The 19,985-nt window shown below is 50.4% G+C and overlaps 5 protein-coding genes across 5 annotated transcripts; 3 read left to right on the top strand and 2 right to left on the bottom strand.

The window, feature by feature from the left end:
• Positions 1–168: 168 nt before the first annotated feature.
• BDV14DRAFT_203331 (type I polyketide synthase) lies at positions 169–7,948 on the bottom strand (the record flags this gene model as incomplete). The annotated part of the gene is made up of 9 exons (XM_073774264.1): positions 169–1,609; positions 1,656–1,984; positions 2,043–2,117; positions 2,169–5,518; positions 5,565–6,014; positions 6,073–6,502; positions 6,549–6,661; positions 6,716–6,839; positions 6,890–7,948. 9 exons carry the CDS (start codon positions 7,946–7,948, stop codon positions 169–171), a joined length of 7,371 nt encoding a protein of 2,456 aa, XP_073624830.1.
• A 2,836-nt stretch (positions 7,949–10,784) lies between these two features.
• BDV14DRAFT_191947 (homeobox domain-containing protein) lies at positions 10,785–12,542 on the bottom strand (the record flags this gene model as incomplete). Its single annotated transcript, XM_073771566.1, has 2 exons — positions 10,785–12,202; positions 12,392–12,542. 2 exons carry the CDS (start codon positions 12,540–12,542, stop codon positions 10,785–10,787), a joined length of 1,569 nt encoding a protein of 522 aa, XP_073624829.1.
• A 243-nt stretch (positions 12,543–12,785) lies between these two features.
• On the top strand, positions 12,786–14,062 carry BDV14DRAFT_179425 (PhzF family phenazine biosynthesis protein). Its single transcript, XM_073769765.1, has 3 exons — positions 12,786–12,948; positions 12,998–13,025; positions 13,083–14,062. Exons 1-3 carry the CDS (start codon positions 12,924–12,926, stop codon positions 13,975–13,977), a joined length of 948 nt encoding a protein of 315 aa, XP_073624828.1. The 5' UTR covers positions 12,786–12,923; the 3' UTR covers positions 13,978–14,062.
• A 331-nt stretch (positions 14,063–14,393) lies between these two features.
• On the top strand, positions 14,394–16,764 carry BDV14DRAFT_179423 (uncharacterized protein). Its single transcript, XM_073769764.1, has one exon. It carries the CDS (start codon positions 14,422–14,424, stop codon positions 16,564–16,566), a length of 2,145 nt encoding a protein of 714 aa, XP_073624827.1. The 5' UTR covers positions 14,394–14,421; the 3' UTR covers positions 16,567–16,764.
• Positions 16,765–17,147: 383 nt separating this feature from the next.
• BDV14DRAFT_203327 (FAD-binding oxidoreductase) lies at positions 17,148–18,914 on the top strand (the record flags this gene model as incomplete). The annotated part of the gene is made up of 6 exons (XM_073774263.1): positions 17,148–17,592; positions 17,653–17,714; positions 17,784–17,874; positions 17,936–18,275; positions 18,334–18,533; positions 18,616–18,914. 6 exons carry the CDS (start codon positions 17,148–17,150, stop codon positions 18,912–18,914), a joined length of 1,437 nt encoding a protein of 478 aa, XP_073624826.1.
• Positions 18,915–19,985: the final 1,071 nt, after the last annotated feature.

Raw genomic sequence — 19,985 nt, 5'->3', positions numbered from 1 at the left:
TGATATTTGGCTTTTTGCCCGGGCGCAGCCTTGATATTGGCATGGGTCTGGTCTGCAGTCTTCTGTCTGCTGCAGTTGTGAGAGCTCCGTGCTACTGTCCTGCTGCGAGGCTGTTACTACCTTACCTACCTAGACTAGGTACCTATTACTTGATATCCGGTGGCTCCGTCACGTCTGCCTTGCCTTCTTCCCTTCTTGCTTTTTCGCCATCAGAGCCTTGGCTGCCGTTCGGCCTAATTCGCGCAGACTCTCACTACCCAGTATCTGGACGACATTAATATCGACACCAATCTTATCATGAAACCAGCGAGTCAGTTTAATAGCCAGTAATGAGTCTGCGCCCAAGCTCGCAAGCGATGCATCGAGTTCAATTTCCGCGTGGTCCCGCAGCATGAGGCTGAAGAGTGCCTTGCCAGCCTCGCGGCCCAGAGTCTCTGCTGACGCTTCATCGGCTAGAGCTTTCGGGTTGAGCTCTATTCGGGTGAGAAGTTCGTTGAGAGCCTTGGTGTCGTTTGCGTTTGGTGCACCAGCGCTGGGTTTCTCAGTATCTGCCTTGTTGCTGTTGAAATTGTGGTAAAGCGCCATTCGGGGGTCGCGTCGCCAGGCGATACGGTTGGTTGGAGAGTCGAGCGGGTTTGTGCTTCTAAGTCCGATGACGAGCTGACTGTGATTGACATAAGAGTAAGGCGCGCACTTTGCGCGCTCTCTTTCTCCGCCTTGATCTCCGTCGCTGACAGGGGCCAGAGGTGGTAGTGAGTTCTCGATGGCCAGTTGGACAGCATCAAGCAAGTCCCGCTCCTGCAGTGCATGTGTGCCCGTCGCGGCAAAATGCTCTACGATGTGCGGCTGCTCACTGACATAGCCTACATCCTCCATAACGCCGGTGTTGAGACTTGAGCAAGGCAGACCCAGAGAATGTCTATATTGCACGAATGCATCGAGAAAGGCGTTTCCAGCCGCGTAATTTGCATGCCCTGTTTGACCTATGAGGCCGGAAATTGAGCTGAGCAGGAGGAAGTAAGATGTGCGTCGGCGATATTTGAGGAGGCTGTTGTGGATATTCCAGGTTCCATTGACCTTTGGCGCAAACGAGGTTGTCCACTGGGAAAAGGACATGCCAGCGAGCGAATTCACGTCCAAGGCCATAGATGCTTGAATTATGCCGGCTATTGGTGTCTCTGGGTTCAGATGCGCAATAAGCGAGTCGACGTTCTCCTCCTTGCTGACGTCGCCTGAGACCAGATCTACCCGGCACCCTTGAGCGCGAAGCTCTAGAACAAAGTCATCGTTTTCTTTGCTTCCCGCAGAAGGTGAGAAGAATACAAAGTGCCGAGCTCCATGGCAGGCCATCCAAGAGCTGATAGAACGCCCGAGTCCACCGAGCCCACCGATGATGATATGGATTGCGTCAGATTGAAAAGCTGGTGCCTTTGGCAGCAAGGTTACTGGCAGAGAAGAAACGTCTTCTGAAATCACAATAACCGACTCGCCAACATGGTCGTCCGATGCCCGGCGCAAGGCAAGCTCAATGTTCTCCACTGGAAGTTCTTGGGCCGGTAGGGGACTCAGTTCACCGAGAGCATAATGGTGCATACAGCGTCGAAGCAGGCTATAATTTATTAGCGAGGTTTCCTCGAAGGCGGAAGAGAACTTACCCCTGAACAACTTCAGGTCGTTTAGCAATGAGCTGGTCGACGTCAACAGCTGCATAGGTGCGATTTCCGCCGAAGCCATTAACCGGTGCTTGGAACCTAGAGCCGCATCTCGTAAAATCGATCAAAGTGCCAAACTCGGCAACGCACTCCCACAAAGCGTGCTGGTCGCCATCATATGAGTTAAGTACTACATCCACCCCACGACCCTTGGTGGCTTTGAGAATTTCATGGGTCAGGGCGCTGGAATGCATTTCGTAAATACGATTCTCGGGAACACCTAGCTCCTGCAGCTGTCTATTTTGCGAATTGTTTTTCACTGTACAGATGGCCTATTTTATTCATCATGGATCAGCATTATTGATGCCCTAGACGGTGAGGGAAACAAACCTGAGCCCCAATAATCCGGCAAACCTGAATAGTAGCTAACCCGACCGTACTACCTGCGGAATCTATCAGGACATTCTGAGAATAGTCAGCGTAATTCCATTTACTCGGAAAGGAGAGCGAACTCACGTCGCCAGATTTCAGCCGCGCAACGTCAACCAGCGAGTACAGCGCTGCAATAAGAAACCGCGCCATTGTAGCTCCCTCAACCCAGTTCAGGCCGCGCGCCATCCTAACACACAGCTTCTCACTGGTGATGATCCGCGTAGAGACTTCTCCGGGGCCGCATGATAGTGCTATCACACGATCGCCGACGCGTAGGTTCTTCACGCCGGGGCCAACTCGCTGTATAAACCCCGTACACTCTGTACAAAGTCCGGTGGCCTCGCCAGATATCGAATAGGCGGCATTAATGCCGATGGCACGAGTGTTTATTGCTACCCAGTCGTCTTCTGTTGAAGGCATGGTAAGAGGCTTGGTTTTCCACTTCATTGAGCTGACCTCGCGAGCATTTTCGGTTTGGAGTACCAGCGCAGTTGAGTCGTCGTTCTCAGGGGGCGCGGAGTCCAGCAGTTCTTCACCCACATTTGCTGGATAGAATTTTCCTATCATCAGGGAGTCGCACGAGTAAGCGTACTCGATCACGGGGTCAAAGTCCTGGCTATCTTGAAGCCCGAGAACACGCTTGGCTACCGTGATCACTGCCTGAAGTGCTGAATTGTCCACGGTATCCAGCTCTAGCGTCGCAACCGTGAGTCCGAGCTCTCGCCGGGCGGTCCGGAGGAGACCAAGTGTTGCTGCATATCGTGGGTCAGAGCAGCCGACTTGGGAGGACCTGGTCACCCAGAGCATGGGACTTTTATCCAGACACGGGATTAAATTCCGCAGCTGCAGATATTTATCCTCAGTCATTTGGTGCAATTGAGGGCCGTCTAACTCGAGGATTGATATGACAAGCTGATCACTGGGGAGATTATCACCTAGATAACGGATGTCGTAGTTGAATGCATCTGCTTGAAGTATATCAAGAAGAGCATTCGAGTGTTTGGAATCCTTATTGCAAAGAACAGTGACTTTTCGACTAGACTCGCTCCGGGGATTAGGCAATGAAGAAACGATATGAGCGTTCATCTGGCCATCATGAACAACAGCATCGGCCCCAGACATCCCAGCAGCACGCAGCTCTGCATCCCAATGTTTCGGGGACACATATGGCTCCCATGGACGCCCGTCAGTGCTTAGCCACCACCCAGGTAATATACCCATAACATAGTTAATCCACTTGGTAACGGGTGCTAGCTCCTGCAGGAAGAGTTTTCCGCCAGGCTTCATAAGAGACTTGACATAAGCAAGCGTTTTCTGAAGATCAGGTGTAGCGTGCAGGACATTCGATGCGATAATGAGATCATAGGACGCGTCGAATCCCTGCCCTGCGATGTCGGCAGTGATGTCAAGTCGGCAATAGGTGATACCGTCGTAGTCCTTGAAACGCTCCTGTGCACTGCCAAAGAACCCCGGGGAGATATCGGTATAGGTGTAGCTCTTGTATAAGCGCTCCGCGTGCAGGCTATGCAATGCAGGGAGGATGGTGGCCGTTAAGCCGCCAGTGCCAGCTCCAATTTCGAGCACCTTCATACATGGTCGGTTATGTGCGAACAATCGGAAGAAATCATTAAGATCGCATAGCTGGAATCCATATACTGCTGACAGCAGGTTGTCCTTGTGGAGTAGGTTGAGGGCATCGACCGTACCCTCAAATAGTCCAACACTTTCGTGACAAATTCGGAAGACAGCTGTGGCGACATCCCGCGCTGGGGTGTTGAGCGCCGCTTGATACAGCTTGTCTATATATTGTTTCCGGTCGGTTGATGACATGGAAGCAATAGCCTGGCATGACTCGATATTCCTGTACTCGCCCTTTTCAGCAGTCTTTCGCTGCATGCCCAGCCACTGGTGATACTTCACTAAGTGCTGGGGTGTCGCATCGTTAGGCACGTGCTGCTCGCTTTCGATCATGCACGCCACTGCCAATTCCTCAACCAAGAACAAGCTATCTGACATATCAGCCGTCTGCGTGATTAGACTGTTGAGATCTGCGGCATCAATGTCTGGCTGCCATACCAGACGGGCGCCAGCGTGGGGATCGGGTCCACGAGAATCACGGCGCTTCGCGAGGGAGAGCTGGATATTTTCTATAAATAATACCGGATTCCCATCGCAAAATCCAGCGGCCTCTCCCTCGACGACACCACTCTGAGTAGAGTGAATGGTAGTGTGGACAGCGAGAGAACCAGACGAAGGACGAACGTTAATTTCACCAACATAAGTTGGAACAGTCAGGTGGTCAATCTGATGGCCCCGAGCATTCGCAACGTTGAACAGCTGTATGATTGAGTCGATGGTACAGGGATGGATGGAATAGCTGCTCTCCTGTTGCCCGCGCGTGTCCTCAATCTCAGCCGTCGCTTCTGAGGACGTTATGTTAGCAGCGATCTTCTCCAACCCCCGGATTCGCGGGCCATGCTTCACTCCAAGTTTTACCATTGCCCGAGCGAGAGCATTTTCTTTTATTTTGCGGGAGCCTGGGTTGACTTGAGATACTTCAAGAGGCCGATCTTGACCTCCTCTTGCCTGACCAGCACAAATCCTTTTCCACGCTTCATCTGCATGGCTGGTAATAGTGAATTCATACCATCCTGGTTGCCGAGAAGGTCGAAATTGAGTCAACAATTCCAACGCTTGATTTTCCTTTACTTCAATCTCCGCACAGAAATCGACTTGGCGCAAGGAGTAGTCGGCCTGTCCCGTCAGCTGGCGAATAGCCTCGCCAGCCATTGCAATATAAGCCGCGCGCGGGAAGACAATCCTGTCGTCCATAACATGACCGCTTAGCCAAGGGACATTTTCGAGGTAGATAACAGACCGCCAAAGCGGCTCTGTATCATTGCCGTCAGGAATTTGAGACCCAAGGATATCATGGTGGGCATGCTGGCGGAACCGCCAGTTTCGTGAGACCCTTGACTCGGACCAGAAGCGGTTCGTATGATGCCATTGATACGGCGGGAGATCTGCTAGGGTTTTGCCTTTGCATAAGGTGGACAAGTCTATGTCGGTTGACTGGAATAGTCGACCCGCTGTTCGAAGTAGCGAGATGTATGCATCCGCCCCTCGAACTAAGGTCGGGATATGGGGTACGGACGGGGCGATTTCGCGTAACGGTCCGGAGAGAACAGAATGTGGTCCGATTTCAAGAAACAGTGCATATGACACAGCTTTGACGGCCCTGCTGACGGCTGAAGAGAACAAGACGGGGGAGGTGAGATTTCGAGTCCAATAATGAGAGTTTAGATCTGCTTTGTTTTGCACGAGACTTCCCGTTACGGTGGAAATGAAGACTGTCGACAATTGCTTGTCCCTCTTAGCGGTCGGAGTGTTCTCTAGTCGTTCCAAGTATTCAGCTGCCGGACCAACCATTTGGTCTAAGAACGATTAGTTGGCTTCCAGTATGCAGGTGTGACATCATACCAGAATGATAAGCGCAGGGCACAGGTATGCGCTTAATTGACACGTCTGGATAGCGACTCTGTAGGTCGGCGGCTACAGCATCCAAAGCATTGGAGTTTCCACTGAGAGTAACGTTCTTGGAGCTATTCTCGCATGCGATGGTAACATTATGGGTCAGATAAGGAGATACCTGATCTGTACCGAGACTGACGGCCATCATCCCACCACCCATTTCAATGCGACTTGCTATTCGACCTCTGTGGTAAGAGATCAATATAGCTTCGGCGGCGGTCAACGCGCCGGCAGCATAAGCTGCAGCAATCTCACCAGCTGAGTGGCCAACCACAGCGGCAGGTTTGACTTTCAATGATTTCAATACGTCGACGAGGGCGATTTGAAGTGCAGTGCAGCAGGGCTGGGAAAATTCTGGTTGAGCAAGTCGTGTGGTATGTTCTGGTTGGGAAAGCTCCTCTGTAAGAAACCCGGTTAGCAGTCATCATGCAAATCTGATGTTCAACAAGGTAGCTACCTTCAATAGTCCACGACCGACCAGGTACAGCATGATACAAGACCGCATCCAACTGGCGGATAGTGTCTCGGGCAAAATTATTATGTTCCAAGAGCTCCTGACCCATGCGGGGATACTGGGCACCTTGCCCGGTAAAGACCCAAACAGTATTCGGCGGTGGTCCTGCCTTCTGTACTGGAAAAATATCCCAGGACTCGATGGTCCCCACAGCAAACGATCGATTCGATAGTATTTGACGGCGATGTGCCAGGGTATAGCTAGCATCAGGAATTCGATCCGGAGATGCGTTCAGATGCTCTAGGGTCTTGTTGATTGTACTCCCCACGGACTCTCCATGTGTTCCTGAGAAAACAAGCAGCTGAGGCTTGTTGCAATGTGCGACAGTCTCTGATGCTGTTCCCAGAAACGATCTAGTGGATTCCAGCAAGACCTGAAAGAATGTTAGTTATTGGGTTTGAGGCTTGAATTCGACCTACATGTCCATTTGCTCCGCCGATGCCAAATCCATTGAGCCCGACTCGCTCCGCCTTGTCCTTCGGCCACGGTTCACATTCTACCGGGACGCGAATGCGCGCGGCGCCAAAAGGGACTGTTCTATGTTAGCTCTAATTATCCCACGACAGAATATAGAGAGGCACCTCACTCTTTGTATTAGGCGTACTGAAATTGATGTTGGGCGGAATCGTTCGGTTTTCTAGAGCCAAGACCATTTTGATGATGCTTGTTAGACCTGACGCTCCCTCACTGTGCCCCATGTTTGGTTTCACCTTGAACAATTAGTGAGGGATGCGAGGTTGATGAGTTAGACTAAACATACAGATCCGATAAGAACGCCTCCGAACTCGCCGAATACTTTCGCAACGGCCCGTCCTTCTTGGATATCGTCAACCGTCGTCCCCGTTCCATGACATTCAATCATGGCCGTTTGTGACAGATCAGTAATACCAGCAAGTTGATGACTGCGGCGTATGAGAAGTTCGTGGCTTTCCGGACTAGGGATGTATAGTGGAGTTCTTGGGCCATCCGAATTAATGCATACCGAACGGATCACGGAGCGAATCGGGTCACCGTCTCGTAGGGCATAGGATAAGCGCTTAATATGAATGGCGTTAACAGCTTCGCCTCGCGCGTATCCGTCTGCACGGGCATCGAATGAACGACAATTTCCTTGAGGCGAGAGCACACCGAGTTCAGACATGGTCGTTGTCATTCGCGGTGAGAGAATAAGGTTGCAGCCGCCCACTACTGCTGATGAACAATCGCCTGCGTAGAGCGCTTGGCAGGCAGCATGCAAAGCCATCAGGGAAGATGAGCAGGCAGTTCGAATAGTCATACTCGGACCGGTTAGACCGAGCTCTTTCGATACGCGGTTCGCAATAGCAAAATCACCATATCCCGTAACATAATGCATCCCCGGGTGTTGCGAGTCTTTAGTTTGGATATCCATCCAATCTTCTCCGAATGCGCCTACATAGAGGCCAATGTCTTTCCCCCTGTATGTAGCCGCCCCGCTACTCTCTAAGCACTCGTAGACCACTTCCATCATCAGCCGTTGCTGAGGGTCGAGAAGCGCCAACTCCTTGGGCGACATTGACCAAAACGAGCTGTCAACGGCGGCGAGGTCAAGATCAAGGTAGTATCCGTGATCAGTACAGACGTGACCTGGCTTTCCCTCTGGGCCAATAAAAGCATCGACATTGTACCGGTCTTTAGGTACACGACATCGGCCGCTCCGTTTGTTTTTCAGAAATTCCCAGAATTGTTGAGGTGTGCGGACGGATCCTGGGAGCCGCAGTCCAATCCCGACAATCGCAATTGGGTCGTCTACCCAAGGGTTCAAGCTCAAACCATCGGTTGAGGAAACATGATTAGCCATGATAGGGGTTCGTGGCTGAGATACTCAAGATACGGACGATGATATACAAGTTGTTGAGTCTAGGATACTGCAATCTGATAGAATTTCTGACATTCCCAAGGAAGTAACGTTCCTAGATATAATCTGAACTCGTATTTCGTGATCGTCGCATTCTGGTGCCAACTCTGCCCACGGCTGCGACGCTTGCTACCAAGCGTCGCATTTGGTTGAGTTGGAAGGAACATGATTCCCCTCACGATCTCAAGACCGACGAGAGAGGCCAGATCAGGGCAGGCATAGCACTGGGAGCGCTTGATGAGCCAATAGGCGAGGTCGATGTCGAGCTTTCTCATCCCATTACGTCGTGGGCAAGCAAGCTGCACCTCTATCACATCGAATGCCATTGTCCTATCATCCAACACGAGGTGATATTTGTGATGGGGAGGGCATGCCCTGGCCAATGTGAGTCTCTAGCTCACAATGCAACCAAAGTCGAGTTTCCTTCCTATCCAGGAGAATGAGGCTGTTCTTACACTCTCCGGTATGGAGCACATGTAGTAAGCAATCACCGGATAACCGGGTGGTCAAATATCAAAACTGATTGGCCATTCAAGCCCTGTATTGGAAGGCTTAGCTGCATGTCCAAGGCGGACTTGAGTCAGAATGTTTCCGTGGCGATACTAAAGATCACAGGCCACGAACCGTTGTTGAGCTTCCGGAGTAATCTGCATGGGATTGACTCAAACATTTCCTGGGCTGGCTGGGTGATGATTCGTCCCTATGTCCGCCGCTCAGGTCTAGCTCACGAGCAGCCTTTGAGGACAGGATCGTAGACATGGTTGCAAGGAGAGCCGAAAGGGGTTACGGTTGCGAAGATATCAGATTTATCGAGACATCGGTGGAGTGCTATTGTGGCGCAGCTGACCTGAGTTCGTGTCTGCGATAGAGGCCCCCGGCCCCAGTTGATCTGGCGGGGGCCTACGTCCCTGTCGTGGCGCGTGGGTGATTGAATTGGTGGGCGTGCATTAGTGAGCCACTAGTCGATCAATCGGCGATCATGGTTCGTCGGAGAATTAATAAAGCAAATGAAATGGATTGATGGGGATGATCTTGTTGTCGATTGTGGCTGAGAGTGAGAAGGAAGAAGAGGATGAGGATGAGGAAGTGACGCGTTGATCGCAGAGTCCCAAACGGGAAGCTTCCCAGTCGGCCACGTGATCCTCCAAGGCAACCTTTAGAACGATACAAAAGTCCATAGGACAAATCGTTGTGCAAAGCTGCAAGGGGCTTATTCAATACGTATTATGTCCCCAGGTACTTCTAGACCCATTTATGGAACACGGCATGTGCGGTTGTGCTGATACATATTTTCGTGCTGCCTCACGTTTCTAGGGCACGTTTTTACTTTGTGCCTACATAAAGGCAAATATATTACTTCATGATTTCGTGAAACAAGCGCGTTCAAGTTTGAGGCTGCACCTCGTAGCTGCGCCCAGATGTGAGTAGTAGTACCACTAGCCTATAATACCTAAGAGTGCTATTTCTGTGATATTGATTTGGGCAAAAAGCAAAACCATACCGGCCAAAGCCGGCCAGGGTAACTCAAAATTGCGTCAAAGATAAGCATGACTGGATAATCCACACAGATGCGTCGTGTATTTGGCGCTGTTTCCTGTAGGTAGTGACTGCTGCCTAGGTATAAGATTTTTTGGTTACCTTTTGTAGTCTCTTCCCCGATTTTGTTTTAGGGTTCGAGAGGTGATCGTCTGAGAAATAAGACAACAACATATTGATACGAAATTCGCCATATGACTCCATCATCCCGTGCTTCAGTGGTCCATGAAGTAAAACTCGGGAACTGTATGTTCATATCACATCTTACTGATGGGGAAGTCATTTGACCCCAGTGCTACACAACACAAAGATGAATTACAACATGGAAATAGTCCCAATGTGAAAATCTTCTTTTCCTAAGCACAACGTTGCAGGCGCGAAGATGCTCATTTTGTCAGTGTCTGAGCAACATATGCGACAGAAAAGTAAATAGCCCGGCAAGGTCCCATGGGTTTTAACGACTTCATTCGACCATCAGCCAAGTCAACCGCATACAAATCCTCATCAACATACATCTGCACCCAGTCAAAGTTCTTCTCATACTCTCCCTACATAGCCATAGATGCTTCGGACGCCACCGTCTGGTCGATTCTCTCAACATAAACATTGTCCACCCTGCCAAATGAAGCCGCCTTGTCCCCAGCATGCGGTAAGACCTGCTGCGCCAACTGGAAGGAGGTGCTCAATTTCAGATCCTTGAGTGGCGGCGGAACGGGCACTTGAATGCTTATGACAGGTATTACTTCTAACTGCTGAGTATAAACTGTCAGGTTTCGATCCGTTTTTATCAACTTCCTGCAAGTTTCCAGCCCATCTTAGCCCTGTCTGTTGTCTTCCGTGACTGATAATTCAGCCAATCCCTTTTCAGCTGCTGCTTGTGGTTTTCAAACTTCGGCGTCATTATCGTAACCACCCGTTATGGGTATGAAAGTCTCACAATGTTCTGTTTCTGACTTGATTGTTTCTGCTGCAGACGGCAGTGTAAATGTCGGTTTCCCGGGCTCTCTTACCCATCCTGCGGGCAAATACTGCTTCTGGCTCTGGAAGCTCTCGTTGGTGAGTGGGAAACTCACCGTGGCAGTAGTAAAGGATGTTTATCGACTTCCAGGCCAAAGATGAAAGACAGAACCGAGGCTGGGAAGCCTCAAGTCATACCCCCCAAACTCTAGACTCCTGAAACCCTCAACTAGCCAGTTCTTATCTTCAATTCTCATGGCTCCAAATGATCCGGCATCCTCTCAACCTAAGATTCGTCGTAATCATCATATAGCCCCCAAAGGGGGCGCAGCCCAGCCTCCTTCTTCACGGATGCCAGCCACATAGGATCGTAGTCCGCATACGTCTGGTCCCAGGGGTCATCGTGGCCGAACGAGATCTGACGCGCTCTCTGTTGCAGCATCTTGTCAGACGGACAAATACCATTGGCTATTTCACCACGAATATAAGCAACTAGACGCTCGTGAAGGCCGGTATACCGATTGAAAGCATTTGGAACATCCTCATCTACCTCCATGAAAGAATCGAATACCTCCTCCCGATCCACAGTGCCCCACAAAGCAGATGTCTTCCAGGGGTCCATGGTGTGTCGTTCACGGCCTAAGAGGTAAGGAGGCATGGCGTTCTTTACCGTCCGCTGGATTTCAGGGTCAAAACCCCAGTCTCCTTTCCAGTTGATAATATCGGCACCATCCTTGAAGTGAGCAGCAATGTGTTCGATTCTATCCGTCCACGATGGAAATGTCGCGTCGCAAAATCCGCACCGTGATGAGATGAAAGATGCCCGTGACTCGTGCCATTCGTCCATACTGAAATGGTAGTCGATCCCGTGCGAAAGCTTCAAATGTTGTCGAAGGTGATCTTTCCGGTCAAAAGTCCGTTGTTCGTTAGGTTTTTCTCGGCAAGCTGAATAGTCATGCAGATTGAGATGATCTTCGTCTACTCCGAGACTTTGACAAAAGGCACATCTGGCCACTCCCTCGTCATCATAAACGAGTCCACCTCTAGGGGCGCAGGGCCAGCGGTCGACCGGCAAGTGGAGGCTCTTTTCATGGCGTGCCCAGTCGTACTTTGTGCGAAAGGAGTCGGTGCAGAAGGTACACTGATACTGCTGCGGTTTATCGAGTTTTGGATTTCTCTGAGCACTTTTGAATCGAGGGGGTTTTCGGCGTCGACGACGAGGTCGATTGCTCGACATTGGAGTTGGTGGTCGTTGGATTGTTCGCTGGAACTCCGCAGGTGACAATTCAGACCCCGATGACTGGCTATGCGTGAAAGTACTGACTGACGGTGCACCGAATATTAACGAGGCGCTGGAAGTATTGCTCGAGCAGTCATATGGTGATGGATCCGATGAGGTTATATCATCGTTCCAGGACGTCGTTGCCTCCAGGGCTCGCACGATATCAGTTGTTGCCGCTGCTTCACACTGTGGGGGAGAATTCTTCCATCGTTCCAGGGGTGATTGTTGGGAGATGTCAGTGGCAATCATCTGCGCTGAGGGTGCTCGCTTTGCCAGCTTGCGCCGTCGAGTATTGCTAAACCAATTGGTGATTTGAGCATGGCTTAGGCCCGTTTCTTGGTGTAGTTGTTCCCTTTCCTCCAACGTGGGATACGGGTAGTGTTTATGGTGGTTGAGCCATGTCCGGAGAGTGGTCACCGCATCTTTTGATAGTCGCCGAGACCTCTTGGCCTTAGTAGAGGGTTTATCCACAAAGTGATCATTCCCATCTGAGGCCGCGGTCGGCTCAAATCCATCAGAATTAATGGCGGATTGGGACGAATATACGGAGCCTACGTCCGTGCCTTGGCTCTGAGAAAAATCCGCATCACTCCACGATGACCAACACTGACAGCCAAAGGTCCAAGGTTGCGAGCAATTGCAGCAGAGCAGGTTATCCAGCGATTCTTGAGGCCACGGCCCCTCCGATTGCTCAAGTGAAGGAGTCCCTGTGAGCCAATGATCGTAGAGCTCTAAATCTGTGTCAGTGGCTGCAGGATCCATGGGGTAGATGGGTGCGCAGCGGGGAGGAAGATGCCCATAAGGCGGAAATTGTTGATCGAAGGTCGAGATTGTGCAAGAACGACTGTCCGGACGCTGAGCCAGACTCCGGGGGGGATGTGGGGTGCTAACTTTTAAGGGTGGCCATTCAGAGTGCAGTTGGTGGAGCTGCCGCTCGCTGTGTGACTCACTCCAGCCACTCACAGTACAGATAATACAAGGCGCGCCCTGTGTCACTTTCCCTGTTCACTCGCCTACCATATTACCCGGACCTCCTACTTCAACTGAGCACTCTCATACCACAAGGTATTACTCATCCATTGCCATTTTATATACCTCTATTTTCAAGATTGTTATAAAAACTATACTTCGGGTACAGCCACAATGTCCAGAGAACAAGCACCATACGGTAAGAGGCTTCGTCCTTGCTCTGACAGATGTTCCTAACAATCATGCAGTGACGCTTGACGTCTTTTCATCGGAGAGGTATTCAACATATTATGAGGAACTTACGAGAAAAGGCGACTAATTGTAAGAACGCAGATTCAAAGGGAACCCCCTAGCAATCGTCAACACAAGCAACATCAACCTATCACCCGAAGAACAGCAAACACTCGCTAAAGAATTCAACTACTCCGAAACCGTCTTCCTAAGTCACCCCGACAAGACCAAAAACCCCAAGATCGCAATCTGGACTCCACAAAATGAGATGGAGCTCGCGGGTCATCCGGTCATCGGGACAGGACACTACCTCTTCCACAAGCTGCTCGCCAACACCGGCGATGGCAAAGCGCCTCGAGATATAACTGTCGAAACCAAGGCTGGACCCGTTCTAATATCAATTGATCCATCTACCAACGTCGTTTACGCCAGTATTCCACATAACGTCCATGTACATTCAATCAAGGCCTCCCTGGACCGCATTCTTCCCGTCCAGAAGAGTCTGCAAGGAGCCGATCTCCTGGGGGTATCCAGCACATTCCCAGTTGTATCCATCGTCAAAGGCGTTACATATGTCCTAGTCGATCTCTTTAACCGACCAGACCTCTTCTCCTCTTTGGTACCAGGTCCAAACCCAACTGTCGAGCTTGACGCCGAATGGACGCCTTCATTTACGGGGACAATATACTACAAAGTCTTAAACACGAGTAGCAAGGAAGATTCATATACCTGGGATCTTCGGGTCCGCATGATGGCGATCGACCTTGAGGACCCAGCGACTGGAAGTGCGGGATGCACGCTTGGCGCTTATCTAGCACTATCATTCAGAGAGTTGGGGAAGAAGCACAGATTCAATATTTCGCAGGGTACGGAGATGGGAAGGGAAAGTAATATTGCTGTGGAGGTCAAACTGAATAAGGAAGGAACTTCAGTATCTAGTGTTAAGCTCGCTGGAGAGGTAGCGTTTGTTGCAGAGGGGACGGTATTTGTTCGTTGAGTTCGAGTTTGTATTGGGGCTGTACCTGCCTCGGGTTTAAGTGTACCGAGTAAAACTTGTTGAATTCAGGCGCCTTCGCTAAGGTAAAAAAAAAACAAAGAAAAAAAACTTCAAAGCGCTTCAAACATAACCAACCAACAGCGCCACTATCACGGATAGATAAGCGGCAGAGCAGGGACCGGATGTGGGTGACTTCTCAGCCTTGTCTCCCCGTATAGCAAACAACGCTGGCGCTTTTCCTTTTTCAAAGGCGCGAAAGGCTGTATCAAGCATAAATAGGTCTAGCCTTGCTCTTTCCATATGGTCTGTATCTCTTATTGGCCGGATGGTATTTCTTGGCCATGCACCCTCAGTCGCTGAGTTTTTCATTTAAGTAACAAGCCCAACCACCCGGGAACTCAAGGAGCGGCCTGTCTTGTCATCCTAGTTTCTTTGCTCGATGCCATGGCCTCAACTAATTCTGCCGACTATATCCCTCTGGCCCTATCAAGTACTTTCATAAACGAGACAGACGGACCGCAGAGCGGCCGTCTAGAGCGTCCCTCAAGCGGGCGCCGAAGACCCGTATTGGAGCGAACTGGCAAACTGAACCTTTTGATTCTGCTTCTCGGCTCTATTTTGTTGCTTGTACCATGGACACTCCTCGGTTTTGTTTGGCAGGAATCCATGACTGCAATATCAGGAGAGGAGCCCAACTTCCTTTTTGTCCGACTAGTCAATGCGAATTGGGCATCAAGGCTTGTGACAGTTTGTACGGCAGTTATACGAACAATTGTGGCTCTCCAGGCTAGTGTTGTTACTGCGATGCTCAGCAGTGTTATCCTGGAGAAAGCCGGGACAGCATTGCTCTATGCGCCGCTCTACTCAATCATCAGAGCCGTCAGCGTCAGTCCAACTAGCCTTTTACTTACAAAAGGCATACTCGCGCGGTCGAAAACCTTGTTATCGATCTTAATCGCTCTCGTCATTATTCTCGAGGTTCTGGTGACTGTAGGCTCCCAGTTCCTCTCCACAATTTTCATCTCGGATTTCATGACCAATAGCTATAGGGGTGGCAGCAATTCGACCGAGGTTGGTATCCTCAGATCAACAGGTGTGACACCGCCGCCTTGGTGGACAGGTCCTCCAGCCTCGAGCTGGACCTTTGGTGAGACCCCAGGGTCTTTCTCAGAGGGCCCTGACTTCCACGACACGGGGCACACTTACCGAGCTTTTCTCCCGTTGAAAGAGGAGAGGCAACGGACGAGTCTACGAAGCTTCCATGGACCAGCACCGGTTATGGATCAGCGGGTCGTATGTGTCCCCCCGACGTTTCATGACTTACGCCTCAATACAACATTCCCTCCGCGTATTTACGGCCAGATGAGATGGGAGAATGAAACATATCCGATGCTACAAGGCACAGTGACACAGCGGCCCATCAACTTCACCTGCGCCATACCATATCCACCCAAAAACAAAACATATGGCATTTCAAGCATCTGCCATAGCATTATGCAGAATAATATTCAGTTAAAGGACCCACTGGTCAACGTCGACAATGAAAATGGTATATCTGGAGTAAGGCACACCTCAGATATGATCTTCGTTCTGGACATCACGGACCCGGAGGTCTTGACGACTCGCGAGAGTGAGTTTGACACAGGACCATATCAAGTGAACCGTACACTCAAGGAAGGTCCATGGACTAAGATCATGAACGGCTCAGAAAGTAAAGGCCTGAGGGTTTCGGCATGCTTCACCAATCTTGTTTCCAAAACATTCACTGTTTCGATGACAAGTTCCCAGCACAACTTGGAGCCTCGACTATCGTGGGATCGGGATAATGAGAGCTTCAACACCCAGTTAGTCCGCCAGCAGCTTGGTGCAACCCTTGCTTCGGAAAGCCTGAAAGACCGCGGCATCCTCTCACTCAATCCAAAGGCGGACTGGGAAGATTTCGACATGGGCACTACCGATGGCCAAGAGCTTTCCAGCATTTATCTGTATTTCCAGACTACCTTTCTCACACTCATTACAAGAGCCCAGCTGTCTCTCACTAGCCCTGGCAACCCTTTGGCAGACCCAGGCATTTTGCTCTCCGAGCGAAACACCCAAGACACCAGCATAGCGGATCAAAGCTACACGGACATTTTCAAGGATATTCTGCATGAGACACAAAGTCCCGCGCTCGCCCTCCAAGCGCTAATAACACGAGGATGTCAGGCCCTGTTCTACGAGGAGCAAATGCGCCAAGTCCCCGTCGAATCGGCATTAACTGTATTTTCATCCGAGGCTCTGATACCAGCGCAGTGGGATGGGTTCATTATTAGTGCATCGATCGTCGTGGTGCATGTTATCATCCTGGTGCTTGTTTCGATCTTGTTCGTGTTCCATACCAGGGGTTCTATGATCGGGAACACTTGGCAGGCTGTTGCACAGCTCGTCTCAAAGGATACCCTGCCCATTTTAGAGGAGGCTTCTAAGCAGACGGATGGCGAGGTAGAAAGACATTGGGGGAAGGGGCATTTAGCGAGCCCTAGTTCCTTGCGATGCCGGTCTGATGGGCGAGCCACTGTCCAAGTCGAGTCAGATGAGCGGTACAGGTAATTTGTATCAGCAGTATTATGGCATCATATAGCATTTGCCTTCAGATGTCGCTAGATTACCTGATTAATAGGTTCAAGTTCTCTTTTGGCAACTATTTATCTCTGGTCATAAGCAAGCCGCTTGGGCAACTGGACCCGTCGATGCCCCCTACAGTTACCCCGCTGTCAGATTATAGCGCACCGCATAAGGCGTCCCAGGATGACAATTCCATAGAGCCGTCAGTCCAAGGGTTCTTTAAGCTTCAAGAAGCATCCACGTAGGTATGAAATTCTCAAAGCTGACTCGCACCGTCAGAGTCTAGCGCGGGGTTGGCGCAGCATTGCTCTTATTCAGGCCAGCAATCTCACCCTCCCTGAACTCTTCCATAGGGCTGAGAGTAGGTTATTTAAGACTCCTTTCAAGCCCATGTTGAGGAGAGTCCCTTGATGAGTTTGTATTGTAACAAGAGATTCTACGGAACACTGGGTCTTTCCAGTCCACAAAGATTGCAGGCATTCTGATGCCGCAAGTCTGGCAGACCTCCTTCATCACACGCACACAACTAACTGGTGCATTTTCCGAGCTAGTTACCGAGTGTAACAATGTCCATACAGGCTGCGACCGCGACCAAGCTGTTCCAGGCCCTCTTTGCCGACCGCGCCGTAACCCCAGACCTGCCCAGCACCTTTGAAACCTCGAGGACCAAGCCATGGTCTCAAGGCAACTGGCAAGCAGCGGCCTGCTACGTCCTTCTCAGTAACACCCAAGAAGTTTCCTCCGCTCTTAATGTTATAAAGGAAACAGGTTGCAGGTTTGCAATCAGATCAGCCGAACACAATCCAAATCGGGGCTTCAATAATGCCGACGAAAGTGGAGTTGTCCTAGACCTGAGTAACTTGCGCTCGAGAGAGCTGAGTGCCGACAAGGAAATTGCTTATATCGGTGCTGGAAATCAGTGGGGTGAGATATATGCTTGGCTAGAAGGGGAGGGACGATGTATTGTTGGCGGACGGTGTGCAGAGGTTGGAATGGGATTTCTGCTTGGTGGTATGTCCCATCCTGTGCTGGTGTCCGTCAAGATATATGTGGTGCTAATCATGACGATAGGCGGCTATCCAGCCCTTCCAAATTTATATGGTCTTGGTTCAGATAACGTGGTGAACTTGGAGGTTCGATCTCTGCGTCTAAGCTTAGTATAGCTTCCATTGCGAAGCTGACACCTGGGGACTCTAAAACAGGTCGTCCTACCTGACAGCAGAATCGTCAACGCAAACTCGTCCGAAAACACGGACCTCTTCCGCGCTCTCAAGGGAGGCGGTTCAAACTTTGGTATGCGGCCTTACCGCCTCTCAACGATCACGTCAAAGAGTTAACTAAATCTATCATCTAGGAATCGTAACCCGCTTCGACATAAAAACGCACCCAATACTTGACTTGCAATACTCCATCAAACTTTATAGACCAGATGATTATGTCGCAATCAACAAAGCCACGATCAAAATGCAAGAAGAAATGGAAGCAGAACCCAGGATTGGCGTCTTCACGAACTTCAACCCCCAATTTGGAGCAGTAGGACTTGTATGTGCCAACGCCACAGGGATCGAGTACGATGAGTTAGAGTCGAAACTCTCTGCAGCGCTTCCAGACCCAATTATGATCCCCGTTCCGAAGACAGAGGGGTCGCAGTCTAGCTTGACGAAGGTTATGGCCCATCCGGGTGGCCCTCAAAAGTACATATCCCTGAGTCTACGACCTATGAACTCGATGAAGTTAACTGATTCTGCGCAGGCGATATGTGGGTACGCTGTCAACAAAGTACTCCGAGGATCTGTACGAGGACGTCTATCTCGCTTGGCAGAAATCATTACCCAAGATTCCCGACGGGGTGGTTCTGCACTACACTATTCAACCTCTAGGGGCTGCCTGCGTCGAGAAGAGTGATAGTCATGGAGGAAATGTTCTGGGTCTAGAGATATGCGCTCAGTGCTGTATGTGATGCGATCTTTTCTCCGCCTGCACATCCCCTCATGTATAGTCTGCTGACCGTGTATCTCTTGTTCTTTCAAACAGGGTGGGTATTTAGCTGCGAATGGCCAGACCAAGGCTTCGATAGCAGTGACACCGAAGCGCGGTCTGCACTCGATAGCCTCGTGGAAGGCGCCCAAGAATCTGCGCGTTCCAAGGGCCTTCTGCTCAACTACCTAACCTCAAACTTTGCTTCGGCTGGACAAGCCGTGCTACAGAGCTATGGTGCAGAGAATTTGAAGCTGATGCAGGCGGCGGCGCAGAAGTATGACCCTGATGGTATGTTCCAGAAGCAGCAGTGGGGTGGGTTCTTGCTACGTGATTTACCCGGGGTTGAGGCTTGAAAGATGACAAGTTCTGGAACAGCAACTTGCTATTGGTCTACACGACAGAGTTTACACTGAATATGGAGACTAGATAGTAGTATTTGGAGTTTATCAAGAGATTTATCAGTCGTCAAAATAGCATAATCATCCTCCATGACCCTTGTTTTCAGTGCCTGCTGCCTCCTGATCCCCGTTTCCAAGATTCTATTACTCAGTTCCCACTGATACTTGATTTCCCCGAAGATCTAGGATTGTACTTCACACACGTTCGTCCAGACAGGCGCAACTTTTAGGTAAACCGCGCGGACAGCCAGGACGTCTCGGGTGATCAGTGTGGTGTGAAGGCGGCACTCGGGTCCCTGCTAGGTAGTCCTCATTCATAGCCGAGAAGAGACATAGTATCCTATATTATAGATAGACGTCGACGAGGGGAATGATAATCCCTTCCATCTCGTTTTCTGGCGTGACGAAGCCTTGTTTGAGTGTCTCGTCTCCGCTCGCGGCTTTGTAGGCGCGAACTTGGTTGCAAGTGCAGTAACAATGTTTTTCTAGCCTGGAGAACCAGACGGTCTATGAAGCCGGGTTTCGACGGTTGTGAGCTTGGACGTGGTTCGTTTTGCGCGCGCTGCTGGCTGTGGGATTCCATAGGTCTTATGTAGATCGGCAGTTTTCATAGAGCGGTCTACATCGTCTAATGTCAGCGAGCACCTTAGACTGCTGAGTTGAGCGACGGCTAAATACTTAGTCTTGAATTGGACAAGCTCATAGCCGGCAGACAAAATGTCACGAAGACAAAGATGACAAGGAGAAAGCACTTAGTTGGTTGCATGATTCCTGACATGCATGAGATTTGTCCTAGTAACGGAGGTTGGTGAGAGTCCATGAAACATTAATATGAATGCGTAGCTACCTATTCTTGTATTTCAGAAATCCCCACACCTCATTGTCCAAACGCGCCAGTCGAGTCGATCTACAGGGATGAGATTACAGTCAAAGCGCCAAACGGGCCGAACCTCTGCCCCCAACATGGATCAGCAGCTTATAATAGATCCAAGATAGGGACAAGCCTATCAGATGAATTCGTTGACC

Source organism: Aspergillus stella-maris (assembly GCF_047715825.1).
Source record: "Aspergillus stella-maris strain CBS 113639 unplaced genomic scaffold BDV14scaffold_58, whole genome shotgun sequence".
NCBI lineage: Eukaryota > Fungi > Ascomycota > Eurotiomycetes > Eurotiales > Aspergillaceae > Aspergillus > Aspergillus stella-maris.
Note: the sequence above shows the minus strand (reverse complement) of the source record. Positions and strands in the feature narration are given on the sequence as shown.

Bases quoted from the DNA above. Each gene is read 5' to 3' on its own strand.
- BDV14DRAFT_179425 (XM_073769765.1), top strand. From the start codon at position 12,924: ATGTCCAGAGAACAAGCACCATACG. The intron at 12,949-12,997 runs GTAAGAGGCTTC...ACAATCATGCAG, and splicing joins CAGAGAACAAGCACCATACG to TGACGCTTGACGTCTTTTCA. The intron at 13,026-13,082 runs GTATTCAACATA...GTAAGAACGCAG, and splicing joins GACGTCTTTTCATCGGAGAG to ATTCAAAGGGAACCCCCTAG.
- BDV14DRAFT_179423 (XM_073769764.1), top strand. From the start codon at position 14,422: ATGGCCTCAACTAATTCTGCCGACTATATCCCTCTGGCCCTATCAAGT.